The sequence below is a fragment of the Molossus molossus genome, unplaced genomic scaffold (genome assembly GCF_014108415.1).
Source record: "Molossus molossus isolate mMolMol1 unplaced genomic scaffold, mMolMol1.p scaffold_m16_p_22, whole genome shotgun sequence".
Taxonomy (NCBI): domain Eukaryota; kingdom Metazoa; phylum Chordata; class Mammalia; order Chiroptera; family Molossidae; genus Molossus; species Molossus molossus.
Window position 1 is genome coordinate 15,016,442 of NW_023425358.1, and position 27,903 is coordinate 15,044,344.

Below are 27,903 nucleotides of genomic sequence, written 5' to 3' on the forward strand. Positions count from 1 at the left end.
AGCTAAGTTCTTTTTATACACCTAAAATTAGTTGGTATTCATCCAAACTACACTGTTTTCAGTTTAGGTGTTAGTGGAACTTACTAGGAAACCAAAGAGAAAATAACTAATAAAAAGTTATTATTTTATTCTCTCTCATCGACATTTCTCTATATCTCTCCCTCTTACTTCCTCTCTCTCTAAAATTCAGTAAAGAAAAAATATTTTTAAAAATGAGTTAAAGAAACATGTTAATGAAATGGTACATTAGAAAGTTATCTATTTAACACAAAGGCTGTAATGTAGGAACCGAGGAACAAAAAAGACATAAAACAAAAACCATAATGGCATGGCAAAAGTTCTGCCTTTTCCGTAATAATATTAAATTAAATGGACTAAGCTCTCTGATCAAAAAACAGATTGACAGAATAAATACAAATTCCAACTTATGCCATGTACAACAGACATAGTTTAGATGCAAAGACACAAATAAATTAAAAAGTAAAAAGATAGGGTAAACCATGTAGAACAGTAATTAAGAGAGAGTAGGAGTAGCTATATCAAACAAAAGTGACTCTAAGATAAAAATTGTTACTGGAAATATACTTTAAAATGACAAAGGGTCCATCCATCAAGATGACATAAACATTATAAACATTAAATAAAAATTACTTCTGCCCGGCTGGTGTGGCTCAGTGGTTGAGCATTGACCCATGTACCAAGAGGTCGCCAATTTGATTCCCAGTCAGGGCACATGCCTAGGTTGTGGGCCAAATCCCCAGTGCGGGGCATACAGGAGGCAGCCAATCGATGTCCTCTCCTATTGACATTTCTATCTCTCTCCCTCTCCCTTCCTCTCTCTCTACAATCAATAAAGAAAAATAAAAAATAAAAATTACTCCTACTGTAAACACTTCTGAAACCAACTGTGTGGGTTTCCCACACCAGACAATTCTGACACTGACTGCCAGACATTTGAGCAGACCCCATCAGGTTAAGGGCTCAGTCCCACAAGACTGTCACTGCCACTTTAGATGCTAATCACAAGTCCAGGTTGTCACCTGTGCTTCTGACCAAGCAGCTATATACTGGAGGTTCCCACAAACCCCTCCTCGGGTTCGATAATTTGGAGTAATAGCTCACAAAACTCAAGAAAACAGTTTATTAGACTACCAGCTTATTACAAAAAGATATAATTCAGGAAAAGCCAGATGGGAGAGATGCATAGGGCAACGATTTTCCATTTTTTTTTATCCCATGGCACACACAAGCTAATTACTAAAATTCTGTGACACACCTGACAAAATAAAATAGGTATAACTTTGATTCACTCACACCAGACGACTATTGTTGTGTCTGTTGTCATTCTTTTATTTGACAAGCTAAGGAAAAAGAGGCCAGTGTCCCTGACTAAAAATAGTCAGATATTGCATGTTTTAAAAATTCTTTGGCACACCACTTGAAAATCGTTGGCATAGGGCAAAGTATAAAGGATGGGGCACAGAGCTTCCACACCCTCTTCAAATGCACCACTCTCCCTCCATCTCCACGGGTTCACCAACCCAGAGGTTCCTGAACATCACTAGTTAGGGTTTTTTATGGGGGCTTCACTACAAAGGCACAATTAATTATATCATTGGCCATCGATGATTAACACAACCTCCAGCCCCTTTCCCCCATGCCTGGAAATTGGGGGTGGGAGTAGAATGAAGGATGGGGCTGAAAGTTCCAACCCTCTAATTAGATGTTAGGTTTCCCTGGCAATCAGCCCCAACCAATCCTTAGTGGCTTTCTAAAACTCACTTCATTAACATTGGTGTGGTGGAAAGGGGAATATTAAGAATAACAGCCCTGGCCAGGTAATTCAGTTAGTTAGAGCATTGTCCCGATGTACCAAGGTTGCAAGTTTGATCCCTGATCAGGCCACATACAAAAATCAACCAATGATTGCATAAATAACCCTCCCTCTCTCTAAAAAAGAGAAAGAAAGAATAACAAAAGACATTCCATTTACCTTTTCAACCTGGAGCTATTTCAAGAACTGGGGACAAGAAAAAAAAACAGGTAATAGCTTAATGCATTACATTAGCTCTGCCCCAGGAACCAAGGTCAAAGACCAAACATATATTTCTTATTATATCAACTATCACAAACATATATGTACCTAACAAGAGTTCCAAAATACATAAAACAAAAACTGACAGAATTGAAGGGAAACATAAACAATTCAACAATAGTGGAGACTTCAATATCCACTCTCAATCACGGATTGAAGAACTGGGCAGAAGACCAACAAAGAAATAGAACAACAAACACTACGTTTACCACCTAGACCTAAAAGACATCTGGTTTACTCCACCAAGTAACAGCAGAATATACATACTTCTCAAGTGTACTTGAAACATTCTCCAGGACAGACCATATGTTAGGTCATAAAATAAACCTCTATGAATTTAAAATGAGCCCTGGCCAGTTTGGCTCAGCGGTTAGAACATCGGCCTGCGGTCCAGAGAGACCCAGGTTCGGTTCCCACTAAGAGCGCATACCTCAGTTGCAGTTTGTCCCCGGCCCTGGTCAGTCGTGCGGGTGGCAGCCACTCGATGTGTCCTTTTCACGTCGATGTTTCTCTCTCTCTCTCTCTGTTCCTCTCTCTCCCTCCCACTCTACCTGAACGAAAAATAGAAAAATGTCCTCGGGTGAGGATAAAAAAAAAACAAAAAACAGTTTGTATGATTTCAGTCAATTTTTTTTTTTTTTTTTTTTATCTTCACCCAAGGACATTTTTCCAATTTTCGTTCAGGTAGAGTGGGAGGGGGAGAGAGGAAGAGAGAGAGAGAAACATCGACGTGAAAAGGACACATCGAGTGGCTGCCACCCGCACGACCGACCAGGGCCGGGGACAAACTGCAACCGAGGTACGCGCCCTTAGCGGGAACCGAACCCGGGTCTCTCAGGACCGCAGGCCGACGCTCTAACCGCTGAGCCAAACGGGCCAGGGCTACAAACTGTTTTTAAACCACAATAGAATTAAGTTAAAAAATCAGTAACTAAAGAAAATTTGGAAAATCCACAAATATATGTAAAGTAAACTAAAATAACCAATGGTTCAAAGAAGAAATTACAAGGGAAATTAGAAAAAAAAAACTTGAGATGAATGAAGAGAAACATACTAAAGCTTATGGGATGCAGTTAAAACAGTACATAGAAGAAAATGTACAGCTGTAAACTCCACATATAAAAAGAAAATTTCGCCCTGGCCGGTTTGGCTCAGCGGTTAGAGCGTCGGCCTGCGGTCCCGAGAGACCCGGGTTCGGTTCCCGCTAAGGGCACGTACCTCGGTTGCAGTTTGTCCCCGGCTCTGGTCAGTCGTGCGGGTGGCAGCCACTCGATGTGTCCCTTCACATCGATGTTTCTCTCTCTCTCTGTTCCTCTCTCCCCCTCCTACTCTACCTGAACAAAAAAAAAAAAAAAAAAAGAAAATTTCAAATCAATACCCTAAACTTAAAACACTATGAAAAAAGAAACTAAACCCAAGGCTGACACAAGAAAGGAAATAATAAGAGCTAGAGCAGAAATAGAGAATAAAAGAACCAATGGGAAGTCAACAAAACAAATCAGAAATTGGATCTTTGAAATGATCAACAACACTACCAAAACTTTAGACTTACCATGAGAAAAATAAGACTCAAACCGCTAAAATCAGGCATTAAAGCAGGAACATCACAACCATACAATAAAAAGGATCATAAGGAAATATTATGAACAAATGTATGCCAATGAATTACATAACCTAGATCAAACTGAAAAATCCCCAGAAAGATACAAAGTCCCTTCATAAACTATTCCACACAATTGAATAGGAAAGAACACTTTTCAACTCATTCTTTGAGGCCAGTATTACACCGCTACCAACACCAGACAAAAACATCACAAGAAAACCACAGATCAGTATCCGTTATTAGTAACTATAGCTACAGAAAGTCCTTAACAAAATACTAGCAAACCAAATCTAGTAACACATAAAAATGATTATACATCATGACCAAGTGGGATTTCTCCCAGGAATGCATTAAAAAATCAATGCAATAGCGCAGCCAGCGTGGCTCAGTGGTTGAGCGTCAATCCATGTATCAAGAGGTCGCCTGTTTGATTCCCGGTCAGGGCATATGCCAGGTTGTGAGCCTGATCCCAGTGCGGGGCATGCAGGAAGCAGCCAATCTATGTTCTCTCTCACTCACTCTCTTTCTCTCATCAATAAAGAAAAAGAATTTTTTTAAAAAAAGAAAGGAAATTCTGTTAACTTACAAAAATGAAATAAAAAATTAATGCAATATATCACCATATTAGTAAAGTAAAAGACAAAAACCATACAATCATCTCAACCTATACAGAAAAACTGGGAAAATTCAACATCTATTCTTAGCAAAAACTCTCAGCAACCCAGAGGCAGAAGAAAATGTCCTCAATCTGATAAGATCCACAGATAAGAGAGCATGCTAAGTGAAAGAAGCCAGTCACAAAGGACCACATATGTGATTCCATTCCTATGAAATGTCCTGAATTGGCAAATCCAGAGACAGCAACTGGCAAATCCACAGAGATTAGTGGTTTCTAGGTGCTGAGGGGCTAGGGAATAGGGAGAATTGGGAATGATTGCTAAAGTATTCTAAAATTAGATTGTTGTGATGGTTATATACAAAATGCCACGGAACTGTATAGTTTAAAAAGGAAAAACTTAAGGTATATAAATTATACATCAATAAAGCTTTTACTTAGAAAATGCATTCTTCAGAGTTTGAGAAGCCCTAGTTACAAATCACAGAATCAGATTTACCCAAAAAAGGTTCACAAGTAGTTTTAAGTAGTTCTTAACATAAAGAATAATCAAACTTTTGTAGACTCTGCTTCAAACGTTCATTCCCACCACAGATCTACTACAAGGAGAGAGTCGATTTACTTCCAAATACATTTATCACGCACAAACAACTTCCTAGTACAAAAATCTGACAAAAATGACATTTTTCCCCATGCTTGCACAAAGATAAGCAAGTTTCTCCTTTTATGAAATATGAACAAACAATATCACCTGAAGCTTCAATGATTAAATCATTGAGAACAGCCTGCACTAACTGGGCAGGCAGGCTGCGCTGGGAATCACAGTTCCAAACAGGAGTCATGACACTCACCTCAAGTTCTTCACTGTCTTTGGGCTTCTCCTCAGAAGTCTGTTTAACAAAGTCAGGGATGAGGATTTCCAGCGTAGCTCGGGCTATGAAAAGAAAAACCCTAAGGAAGAGGGATTGGGTCCAGCCTGCTTCCCAACTGCGGAGCAAGCTACATGCTGGCTCCTCTGCAGGCAGGACCAAGGACCCCATGGCTCAGGGGAGCAAGGGCCCCAGAGAGCAGCAGTACTTTAGAGACAGGGACAGCAGAGGATAGAAAAGAGCTTATCTTGAGGAAAGGAGGCAGTGATGGAGGCACTTTGGCCCTGAGGCACTTGAAGCAGGTTAGGGAGAGGAGATGTGCACATCAGAGTAATTATATGACATGCAGGCAAATGGCTTAGCAGAACTGGACAAAGTAGGGAGGACTGTGAACTAGGAGGACTGCATGAGTGTGGCAGGGAGAAGCAGCCAGATCAGATGGATCCTCTGGAGAAAGCATCTGCAGGACATAGCACAGGGATAGACTCCATGCTGAGCACAGGTGCCCAAGTGAGCAAGGTTGCCACTCATCACTGGGGGTAGTAAAGTGGGTCACTGGGGGAGAGGGGAGGAGTATGTATGACAGTCTAACTCTGTAGGGTTATAGTGCTAGCAAGACATCCAAGTGCAAGTGTCTGGAGAGAAGCCAGGGTCTGGGTGGTAGGAATGGATCCCCGCACATGGGGAGGAGTACAGCAGGGATCTACCACCAGAATGTCTCTCCCCACCCCATGCTAGGCCCTGCTCTGCACATAATCTGCTCCATGACCTCAGCAACACCCAATCTGTTAAAATGAAAAAGTATTTCAGCAGAACATCTCAAAAGTGGACAACAGGCCTTCCTAGAGAACAGGCGTAGTGTATGAGCCCATCACAGCCTCACAGAGGAAGGACAGACAATAATGTATTATTCCAATTGTGTTCAGCATATACCATTGAAAGAAAGCAATACCAAGGGAAATGCTGAGTCCCATGAGCAAAAACACTTTCAGTGACCCAAGACCTAGTGAGACGTTAATAAAACTTGTGAAGAACTTGAGGTGATATATTTCAGCCTCTGTGAAGGGCAGAGCTGTTCTGAAAGACAATGCAGGAATGGTAGAAACCTCAAGAATCAACCTACGGGTACCAGGGCCTGGGGTGCACCCAACACCCACCCTGCAATGTGGCCCACTCCTAAAAAGAGGCCAAATAGCCCTGATGCTGGGGCAAATGGCTTCTGGAAAAGAATGCCAATAACTACTAGTGCTGGGCACAAAAGCAAACAGTACATACACAGTCAAAAAGAGTATTGGGTTTTAAACAGAAAACATAAGCTTTCCCATGGATCTGCTTTGTGTTCAATGAGTGGCAGTCCCAAATTTGGAGTTTGAAGGACTCAAGAAATTGTCCTCACAAATGTCAAAACCACTCGAACAGAATGCCAAAAGCATGCTGATTCACCTGTTTTTCATCTAGCATGCCCACATTTAGCTCTAAAACATGTGCCCAGCAAGCCCAGTCAGCTCTCTGAGGAGGGAGAAAAAGGGTGGCAGATTTCAGCCTGGCCGCCAATGAGAAGAGAAGGGACCTTCTACTTTTACTTCTCAGCTTTTCTTTTATATATTTGAATCTTTCCCAATGAGCACATAATTTTAAAAAAATAAAAATAGATAATTACATAAATAAAATGAATTTTCCCTACCCACACCCCTCCCACTTGGGCTGCTGCTCAGCCCTCCCCAGTCGAGGGACAGACACAACGGGTAGAATGGAGCTCTTGACACCTAAGCAGACACATTACCAGCTTTATTCTTCGCAAGTTTTTTGCTGCTTGCAGTTCCAGATCCATAGGTCACACCATCAATGGTCACCGAGGCACCAAAAGGCTCACTTGGGTTCTCTTAAAATTAAAATTACTGTTTTAAAACACACTTGCCAAGACATTAAAAGTGCACACACGCACGCGCGCACACATACACACACACACAATCTGCTCACACCAACAAAGTGAGGTGAGGACCGCTGATGAAAGGCAGAGACCCGAGGACTCCTTGAGGCTTTGAGATGGGGCTAAGATGGTCAGCAGGCAGAGAACACACCAGGAAAATTTCAAGAAAGGGGGACCAAGGGATAGTGAGCTGGAGGGGAAACAAGAGGTCAGAGGCAGAACCCCCAGGAATAAGGACCAGCATCTGGGAAAGACAGAGGACTATGGGGGCAGGGATGCACAAATGCAGCAAGCCAAAGATATGACATGAAAAACAATTGAGTAAATGATGATGGGAAAAAGAATGAGTAATTCCTAGGTTCTGGCTTCCAAGGGGAAGACAAATTGGTTTTCACAAAGGTGTGTCAAGGATGGACAGGAGACAGCTGATGGGAAATATAGGCTTGAAGCCTCTTTGTCCACCTGGGGGAGCCTAGAGACAGTGGGAGGCCTTCCTCAGAGCAAGGAACAAAGGAAGATGAGGGAGGGAGAGTGTGAACAAATGAAGAGGGAAGCAAAGGCAGTGATCCTTAGACTGGACACATTCCCATAAAAATGAACTGCTCATCTGCAACATCCTTGTACTTCCTTTTCACTTCTATCCCAGCTAACAGCCAGCTCCCACCTTCCCAGCCATGACCAAAGTGAGGTGTGTGACTTTAGGACTGAGACAAGGAAGGTCGAACTTACCACATTCAAAGAAATTATAAACTGGACGGACCTTGAGGACACGCTGCATGTACTCGTGCAGGATGCAGACCTCAGATTTCCCGTTGGGGTTAATGACAAATTCTGTGACAAGAAGGACCATCTCAACAACAGTGTGAGGACCCCACTCCAAGCTAGCACTCAAGACCTGGCACCATCCAAGTTACCAAGTCACTGAATTAGAGGCTCACTGCCATGAATTTGTTGGACCTCTGCATTCATAGGGTAAACATAAGCTTTGGGCAACTCACACACAAAGTATACACTTGAAGATCAAATAAAAAATTATAGTATAACCAGTCTACCAATGTTACAATTTACAAGCCCCAACTCACCTTTCTTCGTGGGTGCATCTTGCACAGATAGAGTGATGAGCTTCTGATTGGCTGGCAGGATGGGCCGCTCAGACTCGGCCTGTTTCCGTTTCATTTCTCGGTTAAACTGTCGTCGCTCAGCCCAAGTCCTGAATTTCTTCACAGTAACTTGCTCAAAGTCAAAACGCTTCTCCAGGTAGTTCCGAAATTCCTCAAGATCTGTACAAGATTTACCAGAGAACCAAATTACTAATTTTCAATGTAAGTCGTTTCCTCTGCCCAGTGAATTGGACAGCGATGGGCTAACCATCAGATAGGTCTCACCACGAGATACCCACTGCTCTTTCCATGTTCCTCTCAAAGGGCATGGAAAACAAAGAATTCGATCCCTTCACTCAGCCAGCTCAAACTATTCTGAAAGGTCTTTTTAACAAGACTTCTGGGATATTCTTTTAGTTTATTTGGAGCAAGAACAAAGATTTTATTTTTAAAAGTTAAAAAAAAAATTAGATGGCCTTCAGGGCCTTTCTCCCTGTTATCAAAAGTACCCGACTATCAATAGGAGTTGTGTACCCACAGCCTATCTTGCTCTCTCCCCCCTCCAGCCACCTTGGCAGCCTCCAAATTCAGTAACACACCCAGGCAGCTCAGGCCTTGGTACTCCTCATGCCTCTCCCCACTAGGTCCTTGGTTCAGCCCCACAGCTCATCCAGGTGCCTTGTCTCCGCTGAGTACCCTCCACTCCCACCATTCAGTGAAGTTTTCAGGGGCCTCCCACTTTTACTGTTATACCTACTACCTACTACCCCTTTGTTCCCAGGACTTCCTAGAGGTTTACATCAGCCTTAATAGTTCCCCGCCTGCCTCCTACCACTCAAGCATGCTGTGGCTCAGACCCAGCCCTAAGACCAATGCTAGCAGAATGTGGAGGGAAGGGTTCCATGTAGAAAAACAGACGTATACTGAGATGTAGCTTTTTAAAACAAAAGTCTACTTAATTATAAACTGAAACTACATATTTCTTTACATATGAATGCAGCAAGTCTGAAAATAAGTACCAGTGGTCCCCTCTCACAGGAGAGTTACAAGTAGGAGGTAGGTATTTTAGAAAAACAGGAACACATTCAATTAATATGCACAAAAGATGGTATAAAAAAATAAACCATTGTCGAAAAGGGAGCACTCCCTTCCAGCTAGGTCAATGAGAAAAGCCCCAACACATAACCAGAAGACAGAGGAAGCCAACTGGGATGGTGGAAGGAGGCCAACACAAGCAGACCAAGGTCCATCCATCAGGGAAACTGGGGAGCCAGTGAGACTATGCCCTTTCCCCAGATGTCTGAGGCTCCAACCAGCATGCTGCTTCTTCCCCATCTCCCAAAAGCTACCCCTTAGCTCTTCTAGGGCTCTTTACATGGAATAGTTATGAGACAAACCAATCCTGAAAACACAAAATCCTCTTTGAAAAGATTCAACAGATGGGTTAAAACAGTTTGCCATCACTAAAGAGACAACTAAGATTTGAATGAGTAGCCCAGCTGGAGTGACTCAGTTGGTTGAGCACTGTCCTGTGCACTGAAGGGTTGCAGATTCCATCCTCAGTTGGGGCACGTACAGAAGGCAACCAATTGATGTGTCTCTGTCACGTCAATGTTTCTCTTTCTCTCTTTCCTCCCTCTCTCTCTCAGCATGTCCTTGAGTGAGGATTTAAAAAAATAATAAGTTGTTTTAATTAAAATGTTTTTTAAAAAAAGACTTCAATGGATAGAACTAAGCTAAAATACACAGAAAAGAGAGTGAGAAACACCAACACACCCACAATTGCAGGGTTTAAACATGAAATATCCAGAATAGTGACAGTTTCCCAATAATGAGTCCATGGATTGAAGAAGCTCATCGAGTGCATCAGGATACATCAAATTGCCACACTGAACACATCTTACTGAAATAAGCAAGACTTTAGGAAAGAACATAAAAAGTGACCAGAGAAAAAGGTCGGTCTGCACTAACAGTAGCCATCTCCATGGCAGCACTGGTCATATGGACCCTACAGAGCCCCAAGCAGGTTCTCCAAACAGGGAGATGGGACTTTCCAGCCATGAAGGAGTAGACAGAGGTCCCCAGAAGTCCCTTCCTCATGAACAGAACTAGGAACAGATGGCCTTCAGCAGAAGAAAATGGATCCGAAAAGGTGTGGAATACAGTGGCATCCCTGCAGACAGTACAAGGCAGCAAAGGGAAAAGAGAGTTCACTCTGGAAACTTACCAACTGATTCGTCTTTGCACACCTCAACTTTGGCCTTCACCTGCCCCAGAGCCCCAGGGGCAGCCTCAGCCCCCAACGGGTCCTTCTCATCTGTGGGCCCCGAGTCAGCCCCCATGGAATCGGGCTCTTCCAGGGGAAACTCCAGCTCTGTAGATCGGCTGAGGGGCTTGACAGGGGATACCTCCCCACTTGGGGCAAGCTCACTGTTTTGTTCCCTTTCCTCATTGTCCTTCATTTTCTTGTAATGCAGACAGGGTATGCTACTCAGAGGAGGGTCATGTTTCTGTGGATAGTAAAATTGCAACAGATTATAAGGATGACCCCGAAAGTCTGAATATCCAATGTCTTTCACCTGCCTCGCCTTGGCAATGACACAATGTGTGCAGACATACACATTCTTGTCTGCGAATTTACAAGACTAAATTCATGACTGATGGATCCCCTACCCTTATGCTTCCCGTTCCCAAGAAGTACGGCCTGGACCAGGTAACCACCCGAGACTCTCTGTGTAGGTACACCGGGACTCCAGAGTTATGGAATGTCATGATCCACCCATCAGGCAATGGTTCTGTAGGTGGGCGGCCACGACCTGCAGAGAAGAACATCCTACAGTCACTTGAAAAACACAAAAACTGTTGGAATTTTTTTTAGAATCTTTTCTTTAGTATTTTTTTTTTACTTTACAGATAGAGATAGAAGCATCGATGTGAGGAAAACATGGATCGGCTGCTTCCTGCACATCCCCTACTGGGGATCAAGTCTGCAATCTAGGCATGTGACCTGACTGGGAACCAAACCGGGACTTCTTAGTCCATGGGACAACATTCAGTCCACTGCCAGGCGGGATTTTGTGTGTGTGTGTGTAATTATGACAGATGGCAGATAAAAACAGTAAAGTGAACCAATTATTGAAATAAACCTCTAAGAACCAAGCAAGTAGGGAAGTGCCCCACCCTCCACACAGAGCCTAGCCAAACCCTGCCTGCTGCTCAGCACCTTCCAGCACCTCCTGTGCATGAAATTGTGCTCTCATTGTGCTTCTTTATCTGGGTTGAACCAATTGAATCTAAGTTCCTCTGTGACAGCAGGGAGCTGCCTGCCTTGCTCACCGCTGTACTGCTGGGCCTAGAACAGCATGTGGTGCCCGAAGGAACCTCAGAGGCTGCCTCCACAGCTCATGAGCACTGAGGACACTAGATTGCTCACCTGCCTGCCTAGGCTGTGGCCAAAAGCACGCTGGGGACTGGATATGCTTTGCTAATAACTGTTGAATACTACCCCCTGTGATCAGGACAAGTCTTCACTGTAACTAAGCTGAAACTCTCACCAGCACATAAAACACTACTTCAGGTTACTAAGCTTCTAAATAAATTACCTTTAAAACACTACTCCCAACCCCTTCCTTGCTTTATAAGCAATCATCAAGAAAAAGCTCAAGACTTTTTATCCACCTGACACCAGCCCCAGCTGCTGGGAAAAACGTAAGGCAAAGATTTAACTAAAACTTAATTTTCTTACAGGTACTGGAATCAAGTTAAAAATTTTGGAAACAAGTCCTGGTTGGTTTGGCTCAGCGGTTAGAGCATCGGCCTGTGGTCCAGAGAGACCCGGGTTCGGTTCCCACTAAGGGCATGTACCTTGGTTGCAGTTTGTCCCCGACCCTGGTTGGGTTGTGCAGGAGGCAGCCACTCGATGTATCCCTTTCATATCGATGTTTCTCTCTCTCTCTCTTCTTCCTCTCTTTCCCTCCCACTCTATCTGAACAAAAAATGGAAAAATGTCCTCGGATGAGGATTAAAAAAAAAAAATTTTTTTTTGGAAACAAAAGGGAAAAAAAAGCAAACAAAATCTATAAAAATATATACACGATGGCCTTAGCAAGTTTTGCTCAGTGGTTAGATCGCTGGCCTACGAACCTGAGAGGCCCAGGTTTGGTTCCCGCTAACGGCACTCGGTTGCAGTTTGTCCCCAGCCCCGGTTGGGGTCATGTGGGTGGCAACCACTCGATGTGTCTCTCTCATATTGATGTTTCTCTCTCTCTCTTCCTCCCTCTCTCCCTCCTGCTTTATCTGAAGATAAATGCAAAAAAAAAAAAAAAAAATACACACACACAATAAAAACAGCACCACTGATCTCATGAAAAAGGGAGTGGCACCCTAGTACCAGGTCCCCACCCAGCAAGGGGGGCTCTAGGCCTTACACCCACAGTGGCCGATACTGGACAGCTGGTGTCAGGATGGCCCCTGGGAGGGAGTGCAGTAGGTGAGAAGTGCACAAACCCTGACAAGCACTCTCTCCAGGGAGCCAGGGCCAAAGAACTACCTTACACCAACTTTGGGCTAAGCCAGAAGAAGGAAATGAAATACAAGCTAAGCACTACACAGGACACAGGTGCATCCAGGCCACTCATTTATAACAATGAGTGGTCATAAAGTTGCTCTGGCTGTCTGAAGGGCTCACATGCTGCTCATATGCAGCCTGTAAGCATGAGGACCAAGCTGCAACTCCTGGGAGAGAGGTACCACTGCCAGGAAGGCTACTAGGTGGAGAAGGCTGCAAAGAGAAAGCCAGTGTCCATGCAGGTAGGTCGAGTGGCCAGGCATACTGCTAACCTGTGCACTGCTCAGGATGAACACTTGACCTGCTCAGAATGAGGTTGCTGAGACCACAGAAAGAGTACAGAGCAAACATGCCAGAGGCACCAATGTGAAGATGGTCCCTCAACCCTTTCTCAGAAGCTAAGACCCAAGTTCATCCCCATCTGCTATCAATGAACCCAACACCTGCCCTATTTCAACCACTAGTCAACATGGGTAGACACATGCCTGCCACTGACACATCCATTACACAGCAAGGGGAGACTGCATACCAGCTGCCCCCCGATTTCCTCCTGTCACACCTCATTACGTTCTGCACCTTGCCCCTCAGCCTGAGGTGTCACTTGTTTGCCCACCTGAGTCCCCATGCATCACTTCAACTGCCCAGCCCAAGATCTCCACCTGGACACTCAGATGCCTCCAGGCCAGGACTGACAGAAACTGACAGACTCCTCCCAGACCAGCACTGCATTGGCAAAGGAGCTGTGAGAACAAAACTCTGGGCTTCTGCCCACTACTCTCTACACTGTCCTCAAATCCAAGTGTAAATTCCATTGCCTGCACCTTCAGAACACCTCCACCTATACCCCAGGAGCTCCCACCCTACCCACCCGAAGTATATGTGCAATGCTTTGGCCACAGGAGCTGTGCTTTTAGATAAAAACTGTGTAACACCTGCCTGCTTTTTTCTTTTCCCCCAGCTACAAAGATACATTTTCCCCAAGTTATCAGTATCCTTTTAACTTTTAAAAAACATATTTCTAGATCTGTTTTAAAAACTAAATCATTAAATTTAATATTTTTATCGAGAGCAATTATGCTACAATAAGACATATTATGTCATCTTTTGTTTTGTTTTGAACACCTGCTTGCTTCTAGTGGCTTCCCCCAAGAGCAAGTGTCTAGAACTTAGACCTTGACCTTCACCTGCCAGAATGCTAAGCACCTACCTCTGGCCTCAGCCTCCACGCACACTGGTTGCTTGTCTTGTCATCAACCAGAACACACCAATGTCCCCTCCTCAGCGGTCCACCCTCTACCCCATCAGAAGTTCCCTCCCAGTTCCTCTGCAAGACACCAGCTTCTCTGTGGTTTCCACAGCACACACCATAATCTGCACATGGTATGATAGTGCTTCTGGGTGTGTCCTTATGTCTTGTGTTTCCCCTTCATCAGACATAATTATCTTGCCCTCAAAAGCATGCCCAGACTGTCTGGTACCCCAAAGGCTCTCAAACCTGCACTTCTGCTGCCCTGCAAACACTCACTACTTTCTTACCCATCAACTTACTTTTGAGTACTGTTTTAATCTTGGTCATCATTGGCTGCACACTTGTCTCTCCATCAGACGGATGGTCACTGTCTCCTCCATATTTCTCCTCCACTCTCCTCTTTTTGGGAGCACAAAGGCCCTCTTCCAACAGAGCATCAACATCGTTGTCAAAATCATCCTGCAAAACATACTGTTCAGACACCACGGCCCCAGCACCTATATTCCTGCACCATGGGCAAGCTTAACACTAATGAGAATGGATACGGAAATGAGGCACTCTCCAGGGGACCTAGGAGTGCCCTTATGGTGCATGGTCACCTGAAAAACAAACAGGATGAAACCAACAACTAAAGCCAAAAGGCTTGGTCCAGGCGCATACACCAGCAGGGAGCGCGATTCAGCAACACTTTCCAACTCAGGTTGGGTAAAAGGTACAAAGCCAACATGTCAGCCCAACTTTTCATTAGTTTAAAAATCTGGACTCTTTATAGCTGTCTCTTTTCCACATTAATGTTAGTCCACCTCATATGGGCTTTTTTTCTCTGCAACATCAGCTTGCAAAAGATGCTGCAGTTCCCAAACACCTCTCTTTGGGTTTTGTTAAGAGCACTCCAAAGGAGAGGTCACCGACATACCTCGTAGGAGAAATTCAAGGCCTCTTCATCCACTCTGTCTCTTTGCACGATTGCTTTAGCCGTGAACCCGCCTGCTCCTTCTTCATCTAGCTCCAAATTGTCAGTAAAATCTTCTAACTCATCGAGCACTGCATACTCCACTCTCTTTTCCTGATCCAGCTCATTCTCCTCATCCTTTTTATCAGCACTCTCACCCCCTATGCCTACCCCATTACCAACACTCCCGCCAAAGGGACAAGCATGCATGTCTCCACTGACAGGGCTAAGGGCCACACCACACTCCGTGCGAGCGTCGCGCTCCACTCCTGTGTACAGCACCTTCCTGTCCTTACTCCTGCAGCTCTCGGTAAAGCTCACACTAATCTTTACATCCTTAAGCAACTTAAGGTCAGGGGAGAACTTCCGGACCGCAGGTGCGTGCCGGGCGGTGCGCGGGCTGTAGCCACTACAGTTCGGGTCTATGAGGAGGCGGGCTTTAGAGAAGGATCCTTTGGAGAGAAGAGAAGCTCCGTAGAAGTTGAGTGGGTCCTCAGCAGGGGGTTCGGCCTGTCCATCACCACCAGAGCCAACGTCCATTACCTCTGCATCACTGGACGTTTGCAGGGGAGGTGGTGGAGACTGTTCACGGGGCAGCACTTGGAGGGGGCAAGCACGTTTCTCCATCACCGCTTCTCCTGCGGGCTCACGCGGGAGAGGAGAGGGACTCTCATATGTCTCCATAGTAAAAGTGGTTTATACTATTTTAAAAGACCAGTTTTTAAAAACCTTACATAAATCTATACAGCTAACATGCACAAGTCCGTCGAGACCCGGTGCCGTCCTGCCCGCGCTGCACACGCTGGCGGCTTAGTCAAGCTGGCCACATTGCTCTTTTCATTAATGTAGACAGCTTTTAGAACCACTGCCTCAATTATTGGAAATCACAATGCACTCAGCTTAAATGACTGACGACTAAGCGAGTCTGTCTTCATGCCAAAGTGGCACCTTTCTTCTTCTACCTGCAAAGAGATTTAAAAACATCGTCACAAAATGACAGAAACCTTCTTCTTCCCTGATACCAAGAGTCAAGTGCTATTAACAGTATAGCAAAGAAAATACTGCCTAAGAGAACCTTTTAGGCTTTAAAACAAACTACCTTTACTTTGTTTCTTTAGAACCTAAGTGATAGTGAATCCAAAGTTAAATATTTTATTAATTGTTCACAATAGTTCCAACTTCAGAAGCATAAAATCAATATTTAATCTTAAGGCTCAAAAGGATTAATAAAAAAAACTACACTAAACTTCACCGCAGCATTCCACTAGCTCAGTTTATTAAGCAAGCATGTGATGCAAGGCTGCCCTTTCCAGAACACACATAAGGTGTGTGGCCTCCCTCCGGCCATCAGAGCAACATCAATCTACTCACCTGCTAGGGCTGGGTCAGTCAGAGGGTGAGCACGAGACCCTCAGCTCAACTCTGCAGCACTAGGGCCTCAGAGGTACGGCTGGGCGCTCTGCTACCCTGGAACCCCAGGGCTCTCCTGGGCCCACAAGGTGGCACGTGGACCGGGACAGTGATGCAGCGTGCTGAAGTCGCCAGAGGTGGCGTGGTTCTGTTCCCAGTAGAGGAGGGGGTGGTGGCTGTGGGAAGGGAGCCAGGCCAGGGTTGGTGGGGCAGCTGCAGAAGACAGCTGGAGCCAAGGCACAGGGAGTTCTAGGTACCATCTGGAGCCTGGCTCCATCCTGGGAGCAATAAGGAGCCACCAAAGGTGAGGTGACTCTCATGCCACAGTTTAATCCCTATTTGAGAAAGGAGACTAACCGCTGTGCCAGGCACAGTCCCAGGACCCAAGCCGTAGAAGTCCTCTAGGCCAGATGGCCAAGGTATGAAAGAGGAACAGGGTGCCTTCAAGAACAGTGAAGACACCAAACTAACCACTTTGCTGACTGGGTAGAGGTGGAGGGCACAGACGAGGGAACTGAAAACAAATGAGGCTTTTCCCTGGAGGGACACATGTGTTCCATCATTCCAACAGGAGCCCACAAAGGAAAACAGATGAAGCCTCCAGGTGGACCTGTCCAACAGGTGCTGAGGCCACAGCTCTGTAACTGCGGCCCAGAGAAAAAGGGCCTGAACACATTAGCAAGGTGGTAGTCGTCAAAACCAAAGAAGAGAGGCCAGCCAGAGAGGGAACACAGAACAAGAAGTGAGTTGAGGATGCAGCGAGAAGCTTCACTCAAGAGGAAGCACAACAAAAGGGCTGATATGAGGCTGAGAAGGAAGCTCAGAGGGGTGATCCAAAACCCAAAACCCAGAGGTCTGCAGGAGACCTGGGCATGAGAGCAGAAGCACATGCAGGTATACACACACAGTGCAGATATGCACATGCAGGCCTATATATGCACAGGGGGAAGCGTGACTGGATGCACAGAAAGGAATCAGCAGATACCATACGTTTAAAAAGTTTGCAGTGAAGTGACAGAGTATGGTGGTTGTATTTGGAAGGTGGCACAACATAAAAACCAGAGACTTGTTTAGATTTAATCAATTCATTCAACAAATACTGGCTGTCTACTCCAAGGGAGGCACTACCATGAATAAGAGACAAGGTCCCCACCACCTGGACACAGCTGAAAGGGCAATGATCACTCTATTTCTAAGATTCTAAGAGGTCCTTACTGTTCTGGTTTCAATGGTAACTTAACACAATAACCGCCACCCCCCCAAATGTGTTAAGGATGAAGCACATAGATAACTAAAGATAAAGGCTGAACTACAGTAAACACTGAGGAGGCTGCAGTCAGAGGCCAGGAACACGGAGTGGAGTAAGATCAGTCTCCTGGCAACCAAGAAAGATCATTTTAAAAGAAGGACAAGCAGGTCAGCATGTCCAGGGCTACAGAACACAGATCAGACCAGGACCAAACCCCTAAGTATCTGGTCTACCCAGACTCCAGCTAGAGCCAATCTGTGACTCTGGGGGCTAAAAAAAAAAAAAAGCGAAAATGAAGAAGACATGAGGAGATGGAGGGATTGAAGACAAATGGGAATACAGGATGGGGAACACCTGCTACCATGTTAAAAGCCTAAGAAGCAGCCATGTAGAAGCACAAAATAAAGATGACAGTGAGGGAGGCCTTGAAGAGGCACACAGGGTGGGATTGGAGAGCTATGGAGAGAAAAGTGTGCACTCCTTGAGAGATCAGGAAACCTGCCCAGCCCCAGGAGGCAGCAGCTCAACGCGCAAAGTCCCACAGTGGGGCAGTCCTGAACAAGTTCCTTACTTTCCCTCTGTAAGCTTTCTCTACTCATTCAACAAGTGTTTGCTGAACACTTTCCATGTGGCACACACACTATCCTATATGCTGAGGACACCAGAGAGACAAAATCCCTGCCCCACAGAGCTCACATTTTAGCAGAAGAGGCAGTTAAGTAACAACTAAGAAAAACGGAAAAGTGCTCAAGATAAAACAAAGCAAGAAATTGGGAAAGGGGAGGCAGCTTCAGAAAGGGTATACAGTAAAAACATCACAGCCAGTGTCCATCGGAAGGTAAAGAGAGTCAGGTGGGTAGTGGGGGTGTGAGGAGGGAACATTCCAAGTACACAGAAAAGAACAAAGGCCCTGGGGCAGAAGTGTGGTATGGCAGGTGAGAGCAGTGTGCCGAGGGGGAATGAGAAGAGGCCAAGTCTGTGAGGGCAAGCAAGACCAGGATTCTGACTCTTATCTTAAGATGGGCCACTGGACAGAAGGGTCCAAGCAGTGAGGTCACATGATCCAAGGGCAGCAGTGGCAGCCAACTCTCAGCTGGACCCTGTTCTAATCGCTTCATGCTTTTTCATTCGCCAGTGCTCACACAGCACTGTGAAAGGTTAAGCAACTCACTCAAGGTCAAAGCTAGGAAGTGATAGAGCTGTTTTACCACTCAGGCAAGCTGGTTCCAGCCTGTACTGTCTTAGTTTTACACTATCTTGCAATGTAAAAGACCATTCTATGCCCAGAACTTATGTGGAGGTTGAGAGGAGCAGAGGTGAGAGCAAAAAGAATTAAGAGGCTTACCAGGCTTAAGCCGGAGGTGGTGAGAAATGGTCCTGTGGGTTGTATAGAGGCCTGAGAGGAATCCAGGTGGCTCCAAACTCAAGAACAGAGCTGCCATGCACTGAGATGGTGAAAGCATCATGAGGAGTGTTTTGGGGTAAAGAACGGGGTTGAAGTTTGGACATGGATACCTGGCATCAAAATAACACAGAGAGATGTGGAAGAGACAGCCAGAAAGGTGAGACTGCAACTCAGATGGAAGGTTGGGGATGGACATGCAGATGTCAAGGAGAGATGGCATTAAAGCCAGGAGGATGGATAAGATAAGATCACCTAAGATCACCAAGGAGGGGAGGGCAACTCTAAGAGAGGCCATGTTTCCTACCCTCAAGGTCATGATTACACTATAAAACAAGACTGGGAACTGCCCCCACAGTGCCTGGCTTGGCTATAAAGGGCTCAAAGGGTGGTTCACCCTGTCATTGGCCTCACTATTGCTTCAGCTAACTGAACACATGGATGCAAACCTTGTTTGCCAAGTAGCCAGTAAGCCAGCAGCAAACTCACAGCTGGCTTCCCTGAATCCCTGACACAGAGGTAAAACCAACACACTTAGACAGCACCCTTCTTTGGAGTCCACTTACTGGGCTGGCATGGAGGCATCGGCTGTGATAGTACAATGCAGTGGCTGTTGCCTTTAGGTCAAGCCTCTCCAGCTTCGGCTTCCCGCCCAACCCAGCAGCAGTATGACCTCATCCATTCCTTTTGTCATCCTCCAACGGGCCTCATATCCTGTACTCACAGGCAGCACCACGACTGGCCATTCACTCCCTTTGGTGAGCGAAGGCCGGTGACAGAGTTGCCTGCAGCCCGGTGACTGAGAAGTCCATTTTGCTGCCAGGAAACAGAGCGTCCCATCCTAGTGGTTGGCCTCGCAGTCACCAGCACTAGACTGGACTGTCGAGCATCAAGTAACAAGGTACATGCAAGCATGCAAAAACGGTACATCAAATCCTACCATGAGCAACCCAAGTCCATCAGATGATACTTGACAGGTATCCCTGGCAACAGGTTGCCACCTTAAATTTATTTCTACCACGATCATGGTTATAACAAAACCACATTCCGGTTATCTACGTGATACTCAGTCCATGAGCATTTAGTGGAGAAAAAGAGACTTGGGCGACTTCTCAGATTTCCCGCAGGGTCCTATGAGAGCACTACCACATTCATACCTTTCCCGCCTGAAAGCGATGCTAAGGCTTCGGGCCCACAGAGCGAGGGGTTTCTTTACTCTCCCGCTGTTAACCCGAGCGGAAAGCGACCGGCGTCGGCACCACCTGGGCCAGGGCCCGCCCCCCAGCCGCAGCTCCTCACCGTCCCACCTCACAGCGGGGCGGGACCCCAGCCCCGCGCTCTCCCAGGCCCGCGGCCCTACTACTTCACAAAGGCCGAGACTCCGTGTGCCCAGGCCCGCCTCACGCACGCACACCCGCCCCGCCCCGCCGTGCCGTGCCACCCGGGCCGCAGCCCTCCGCCCGAGAGAGTTAGGGCGCGCCCTCGCGCAGGCCGCAGCCACCGCCCGGCCCGCGGGGCGCCCCTCGCGCCCAGCACCTACCTCCGGCGCCCGCGGCCTGCCCGAGCTGCCCGCAGCCCGACCACAATAGGGAGACCCTCACAGTCCAGCAGCCGCCGCCAACCAGAAAGGCCACCCAGGCTCTCCCCGGTCGGCGGGACCCGCCTGCCGCGCGGGCGAGCGGAGGGCGGGCCTTGGCGGCGCGCGGCCAATCCCTGGGCGCGGCCGTCCCGCATTGGGGAAAGCACGAAGCGGGCTGCGGAGGCCGCCAATCGGCGGCGTAGGGCTCGCGCGGCCTCGGCGCGCGGCCCAATAGCGCAGCCTCGCGGGCGGGACCAGAAGCTAAGGCTGCGGCCACACTAACGGTCGCAGCTCGGGCGGGGCTCGTCGCGCGGAGGGCGATCGCCGCGATGAGCGCCGGGAACGGGGCGCGCGGGGAGTGCCGGGAACAGGAGAGCGCGGGGGACGCCGGGAACGGGGAGGGGGCACGGGGGATGCTGGGAACCCGGGAGCATGGGAACGCCGGGAGTTGAGGGCGCTCTGGTGGTCCGAGGATCTGACCGTCCCCAGTTTAGACAGTGCGAGTGTCCAAACACAGAAATTTTCTAATTAAAATCACAGAACATAATCATTAGGATAAAAAGAACAGGTCTCCTCAATTGTCTGGCACTTTTCCATTTGTTAATTCTGTATCAGGAGCCTCAAGAGAGGGAGGATATAAGTAAATGGAGACGGTCCAGCTCTTCCTTAGACCAGAATTTCGGTAAATAAATATAGAAAGAATGATGGAAGTAGGAAATATCCCACTTGGCAGACAGCACATTAACTGCTTCAGATAAAAATCATGGATGCTAAAAAAGGTGAGCAAAAGTTTGAGAAACTGGTGTTGGGGTGTGTTTTACAGAGTTCCAAAGATGCTCTCCCAAGATACTAATTGCAAATCGAAAATAGTAACTTTGCAGTGGAAAATCCTTAGACACCACCTTAACAAAGTGATCAAAGTCACCAGCAAATGTATACACATCCAAACTTATCAACTTATACATTGTAAGGCCGTGTTGCATTGTATATTAATTATACCTCAATAAAAAAAGGGGGAAAAAGCACCAGGAAAGGAGCAAATAGTGTGTCTCCTGAGGAGGATATGTTTCACTTGGTATTTCTACCCAAAAGGCAAAACCTGAATGTACTCATGAAGAAAAATCAGACAAACTCAAAAGAAGGACAGACGTTCTACCCCAAAACTGGCTGGTACTTTTCTAAAGTGTCAAGATCATACACTGAGGAGGTATCTTTGATGAAAAGAGACACAACAGCCTGGCCAGTGTGGCTCAGTGGTTGAGCATCAACCCATACACCAGAAGGTCACAGGTTCAATTCCTAACATGCCCAGGTTGTGGGCCAAATTCCCTAGTGAGGGGCATGCAGGAGGCAGCCAATCAATGTTCTCTTTCATCAATGTTTCCATCTTTCTCTCTCTCTCCCTTCCTCTCTCTCTAAAAACAATAAAGAAAAAAATAATAAAAATAAAAAATAAAGGATACACAACAAATTGCAGTGTGGGATCTGAATCCTAGATTGGACGCTGGCTTAGGAAAAGGATATTAGTGGGGCAATTGGTAAAATTCAACTGAAGTCTATAGATCAGTTAATAGTATTGTATCAATGCTAATTTCCTGGTTGTAATAATTTTACTGTGGTTAGGTAAGGTGTTAACATCTGGGGGAAGTGGATGAAGGATATTGGAATTCTTTTTTCTATTTTTTGAAGTTTGTAGCAAGTTGAAATCATTTCAAAATGAAAAGATGAATAAAAGCAGGGAGAGGGAATATCGCAGGTGAGGAAACTGGAAGCCTGCTCAGGCCCTTCCCTCCCTTCTTGCCCCCTTCCATTCACTTGGCTGTCCCAGTGGTCAGCACTAGGCACCTCACAGTGGACATGGAGCCCCATGAGGGTTTGGTTCCCAAACTTGGCCAGTTGCCGACCTTGGCCCAGTGCAGTCAGGGCCCATGGGAACTCTTGGCACACCACCACTCAGCCATAGCCACCTCTACATACTTTGTTGCTTGGTGAGTTGGGGGCCCCACCTGCCCCAGTCAGAATGGAGACCTCAGACCTGCACCCTACAGCTTTCCACAAGGCCAGGAACCAACTGGATGATGAATAAGGACCCTCCTCACCGGACCTCCCCCACAGTCCCCACCTGGCTCCAGCCTTAGACTCACAAAGATTGAAGCCTGAAATCTGGAACTCCAGCTGAGGTTGGAAACTTCCCTCTGGGCTTGTGTTTCTACCTCAGCCTGGCTCACCCATGAGCCAGGTCTCTGCTGAAGTGTCTGGATGATGCCATCTGCTGTCACCTTAATCAAGTGATCATGGCCAACAGCAAATATATACACATGCAAACTGTGAACCCTGAGAAAAAAATATACCTACTAAAAAGGGCTCCTGGTAGCTAACTGGGCTCAAATTTTAAAAAACAGCCTAGCAGCCATTTCTGCATAGGGGCCTGTTATAAAAACTGCTTCACAGAGAAGCCAGCACTGAACTGCCTGCCTGCACTGTTTCTGCTATCTGAGCCAGCCCTTATGAAGGAGTTCCTAAAATCCTATTTTAACCAATAGGACTGAGGTTTTCCCTGTCCAATTGGAGCTGTGCAGCCCCATCCAATCAGAGTGGCTCTATTCTGACCAATCAGGACTGCCTTTTGGACCAACCAAAGTGCAAGGATTTGGAGTCCATATTTGCATGAGGGCAGACCAATCAGGGACCAGGAGCAGAGATTTCTGTCTATGTAAGCCAGCTCCCCTTGGGCTCAGAGAGCATACTTTCCCTTATCATCTGAGACTGGAGACTGTGTTTCCCTGGCTGAGCTGAAACACCCAGATGGCACCGAGCGGAGCTGTCTTGTTAGAGAGGCCAGGCTCTAGGGCTGTTGCTACAGCTGTGCTATTTTCACAGCTGCACTGCTTTGTACTGAATAAAGTTTCCTTCTTCACCGTACCCCAAATTAGGGATTCCTGTTGGCACTGAATTAGTACCAATGACCATTGGTTGACAAAACTTATCAAAAGACTGGGGAGGGGTCTCTGCAGGCAAAAGGCCAGGAGCCCAGGCCTGCCAGGACAAGACCTAAGGTCAGGCTGCATTCCTGAGCTGGTCATTCTTGCTCATAGACTTTCTTCTGCATCAGTCAGCCCCATACTGCTGGCCTCCATGCCAGCATACCTCAACTTGGCTGTCTTGGAGCCAGAAAGCCAAAGAAGCTCATTTGGGAAAAGGGACATCGAAGAAAGGGATGAATTCCCCATTCACCCAGATGACCTGTGTTGGGGACTCAGGGATCAAATACATCTGGTGACAAGCAGAGAGGACTGGCTAAGGCATGCTAACGTCAGGCCCAGGCCTTCCTGGATAGATAGTATGTCAGAAGTGCTTCTAGAAGGCATCAGCTTCCTAGGGTCCGCATATACCTTTCTAACAGTATAGGGGCCTCACTTCAAGACACTGACCTAAATAAACTAAGACTTGGGCAGCATCAGCACTGCCATCCTTGGTTCAAATATCTACCTGGCCTAGGCATCAGGATACAGAGGTGGGTAAGAAAGGAGAGGTTTTGACTTCCTGGAGCTCTCCTGACAGGGAGACACAAAAGAAACAGTCAAAATACATAATCTGTCAGACAATAGTAACTAACATAGTGAAAGAGCAGGGAGCAAGGCAGGGGGAATTGCAAATTTAAATGGGACGCGCCTCCAAACAAAACCATAAACATTAGCAAAGGCCTGCAGGATGTGATGGAGAGTACAGCTGGGATATTTGGGAGAGAAGTTATTCAGGCAGAATGCTAATAGTGAGACCAGTGTGGGAGGACCGTGGGCCCTCAGGGGCAGGCACTCCAAGGTCCATCTTGTTCTCGTTGTGCTCCTTCCTGGCCTCATGGCTCTGTCTCCCCATTGCCCTGGGGACTGAGCGACTGTTATGTATACCTAAATTTTGGTTTCTTCATCTGTAAAATGAAGGTCACAATTATATTATTTTGCTAAGACTGCCATAACAAAGTACCACAAACGAGTGCTTAAACAACAAAAATTTATTCTCTCACAGTTCTGAAGCCTGAAGTCTGAGCTCAAGGTGACAGCAGGGCCATGTTCCTTCTAAAGGTGCCTGGAAGGGATCTGTTCCAGGCCTTTCTCCCAGCTTCTGGTAATTTCTTGGCGTGTGGCAGCATAGTTATTCTCTTCATAGGGCATTCTTCCTGTGTGCATGTCTGTCCATGTCCAAATTTCCCCCCTTTTTTTAATAAGGACACCAGTCATACTTGTTTATGCCCATCCTAATGACCTCATTTTATCTTGATTACCTCTATAAAGGCCCTAATAAGGTCCCATTCTGAGGTCCCAGGGTCGAGATTACAGCATATCTTTTGGGGGCACAAAATTCAACCCCTAACAATCACAGAACTACACCTTGAGCTGCCCCTTCCTCAGGGGACCCAAGCTGTTGGGAAGTCCTGGGCAGGTTGGACAAGGGTAAGCAAGCTTTCCCTCGATACCCCACCCCTGGGGCAGAGGTAAACATCTTTGGAGGCTATTCAATGGCTCTGCATCCAGCCGAGTGGTGCCCCATGATGGTGGACATGCCTGGCCAGGGTGGGTACTGGTGTGGGGCAGTGGTCCATGCTGTGGGGCAGCCTACTGAGGCAAAGGATGTCAGCGTTAGCAGTGCCTGAGCTAGGAGCCTGGCTCATCTGGCTCAGCCAGACACTTGAGGGACTTGGGGATGGTTTCCTCTTGGGCCTAGGGTCATGGGCTATGTCACCTATGCAAGCCCCCTTCAAGCCTGACTCTGCTCATACACTTTTCTTCTGAGTTTAAAGTAAGTCAAGGAGGGCATCAGGCCCCTAAGGGGTGGGGAGGAAGGAGGGATGAGCAGGCAAGTTGGGCCTGACACAGGTCCACACCCCATCTCCAGCTCTCATTTCTCTGAGAAGGCCAAGTTGGGGGTCAGCTATAGAGGCAGAAGGAAGCCTGGGTCATGGAACTGGACATACAGGACCCCCTTATGCTTAGCCCCAGATGGGGACAAGAACTCCCAAGAGCTTGCCCAAAACCCCAGTCCTTGGGTTGAGACAGACTTCATTACCCTCTTAATCTGAAACCCACCCTGTCACCTGTGCATGTCTGACCACACTACTCCCTCAGGGGGTTCTCAAGGGCTCTGAACCTGCATAAATCCCTGGCTCCTCAGCTCAGCTCAGCACCTACTCTGTCCTATACACAGGTTCTCTCGCACCCCAGCCTCTGCCCAAGGACCCCCATAGCACTCAGGATACTGTGAGCAAAGAAAAAAGTGGAAAGTCTTGTACCAGTATCTATGCCATGAGAGTTACCGCAGGCTGGGAAAGCAGCCCCCAACCCCTCGCACACAACAGCTCCATCTGTCCCCATCACACAAGTTAAGAGCCTGGACTGCATGGACTCACCACAACCTCAGAGTTTTATTATCAACATCTCAAGTTCAAGTACAGATTCCTGTGAAATTTGGTTCCCCAGGGAGAAGGGATGGGCAAGGGCCAGCTGTGTCCCCTGGCTGAGATGGGCCTGCCCAGAACCCACGACCAGTGGGCAGGCAGGGCCTCACAATCTGCTGAGGTACCCAGCACACACAAGACAGTGCCATGCACACAGAACCACTAGATCCACCAACCAGACTGTGCTTCTGTTATGAGAATAGGTTTTTCTTGGTTCTTCCTCATTCCTTATTCCAAATGTGGTCTGTCTCTCCTCCAAGTGGAGGTCTGGCTGTCAGGAACTGGACTATGTCCAGGAGAAAAGGGGACACTTTTAAACAAAGATCTATCCTGTTGTTTTGATCAAAGCAAAGACCCACTGGCCAGAAGTGTGTGTGGGTGTGAGAGGCACACCTCTGCCTATCTGGCATAAGCATGTGTGTGTATGCCTGGGAAAATGTGTATTCCTGCATGTGTGCGCATATAATTGCCTGTGCTTGTGACTCTGTGTGCCTCTGTGTGTGTACCCTATGGGTGTACATGTGTGCCTGTGCACCTGTAGGCATGTTTGTAAGCATATGCCTTGTGTGTGTGTCTCTATGCGTGGGCAGGGGGCAGGGCCAGGTGCATTCACACATGCACAGCACACCTGGACCTGCCCCTGACCTGGCTGTGGGACTCTGTCACTCCCACTGGCATAAGGGTGGACCTCAAGCTGGATACAAGGACACAGACAGATCACACACAAATCAGAAGGCCCTGGTTCTGAGGGATACTGGCCGAGTCACACACAGGCAGTGCCTGTGCTATGAAAAGTTCCCATCCAGCCCTCAAGACAGGGCCTTACAGGAGCCTGCTGGCCACACCCAGGGGTAGGACTTAGCTCTGCAGCCTAAACTCATGGGTGCTGGTCTCCCAGCGGGAAGGGTCCTTATCTAGCATGCTGCGCTCTGTGAAAGTCACGTGCCCATCCACGTCCACGAGGATGACCGTGTTGGTTCTGAAAGAGAGCACATGGCCCATATTCAGCCCACTGCCCTCAGCCCCCTGCCCACTTGTCAGAGCCCCAACTGAGGTCAGATCTGAGGCAGAAAGGTAAAGCCCACCACCACTGGGGTCTATGCTAGGCACATGGCTAGAGGTAGGCCACGAATGAGCAAAAGTGGTGGGGAGAAGAGGGACCTTTATGAGGTAGCTGGGCATTGAGCCTGGTGGGCCTAGAGCTCCTCAGCTGGGTGCACAGGATCACGCTTGACAAGTCCTCTTGCCTCCACTCTGAAATACCCCAGCCTGCCCTGCCCATTCTCTGTAGTACAAGCCCAAACCACCCATCACTTTAACCAGGGTGAGCCCTGGGCTGACAATGCACTTTCCCAGGGCTCTCAGACAACAGCCTAACACTACGGACATTCGGCCATACTCAGCTCTGACAAAAAGTCAACCTGTCAACTGTTTGGGGACCAGGCCCTCTTTATCTAGAAAATTCCCTTGTGTTCTCCTTTGCCACCCCCCACTACCCCATCCCAAATGCTCCAACACACCCTTTCTCCTTCCTTGCCCTCCCCATGATGAATATTCACTGAGCATCTGTCTCCTACTGATCAGAGCAGGCACCGGGTTCCTAAGCAGATCCAGTGCAGGCTGATACCCAGAGTGGGCACATGCATAGTGAAAACTGGGGGTCCCAGTCAGGGTAAAACCCAGCAGCCATGCACCCAGACAGGGAGTAGACCTGGCACTTGCCTCATGCACCAAGTAACATGAGCATATCATTTAGTCACAAAAATAAGCCTATGATGGAGGAGGGCCTTGAGGGAAAAGATGCCCCTGCCAAGGAAAAAGCTGGTCCAA

General features: G+C 47.3%; 2 protein-coding genes across 9 annotated transcripts in view; both read right to left on the reverse strand.

Annotated features, from left to right (window-relative positions):
* DGCR8 (DGCR8 microprocessor complex subunit) overlaps positions 1 to 20,680 on the reverse strand; it is a 41,227-nt gene extending 20,547 nt beyond the window's left edge. The window contains exons 1-9 of one of the 5 annotated variants that reach the window (XM_036276170.1): positions 20,583 to 20,680; positions 14,946 to 15,943; positions 14,329 to 14,488; positions 10,887 to 11,029; positions 10,441 to 10,723; positions 8,196 to 8,393; positions 7,843 to 7,944; positions 6,967 to 7,065; positions 5,166 to 5,248 (exon numbers count right to left, since the gene is read on the reverse strand). In XM_036276170.1, the coding sequence (XP_036132063.1) occupies positions 5,166 to 5,248; positions 6,967 to 7,065; positions 7,843 to 7,944; positions 8,196 to 8,393; positions 10,441 to 10,723; positions 10,887 to 11,029; positions 14,329 to 14,488; positions 14,946 to 15,665 (1,788 nt within the window). In that variant the 5' untranslated portion in view covers positions 15,666 to 15,943; positions 20,583 to 20,680. Of the gene's footprint in view, positions 1 to 5,165; positions 5,249 to 6,966; positions 7,066 to 7,842; positions 7,945 to 8,195; positions 8,394 to 10,440; positions 10,724 to 10,886; positions 11,030 to 14,328; positions 14,489 to 14,945; positions 16,725 to 19,608; positions 20,450 to 20,582 lie in introns of those variants that run through there. The other 4 variants (XM_036276171.1, XM_036276169.1, XM_036276168.1 and 1 more) reach the window with 4 other exon arrangements.
* Positions 20,681 to 25,453: 4,773 nt separating this feature from the next.
* The window catches only part of TANGO2 (transport and golgi organization 2 homolog), a 32,824-nt gene continuing 30,374 nt past the window's right edge, over positions 25,454 to 27,903 (reverse strand). For 2 of the 4 annotated variants that reach the window (XM_036276890.1, XM_036276891.1), the window contains one exon: positions 25,454 to 27,052. In XM_036276890.1, the coding sequence (XP_036132783.1) occupies positions 26,932 to 27,052 (121 nt within the window). In that variant the 3' untranslated portion in view covers positions 25,454 to 26,931. The remainder of the gene's footprint in view (positions 27,053 to 27,903) is intronic. The other 2 variants (XM_036276889.1, XM_036276888.1) reach the window with 2 other exon arrangements.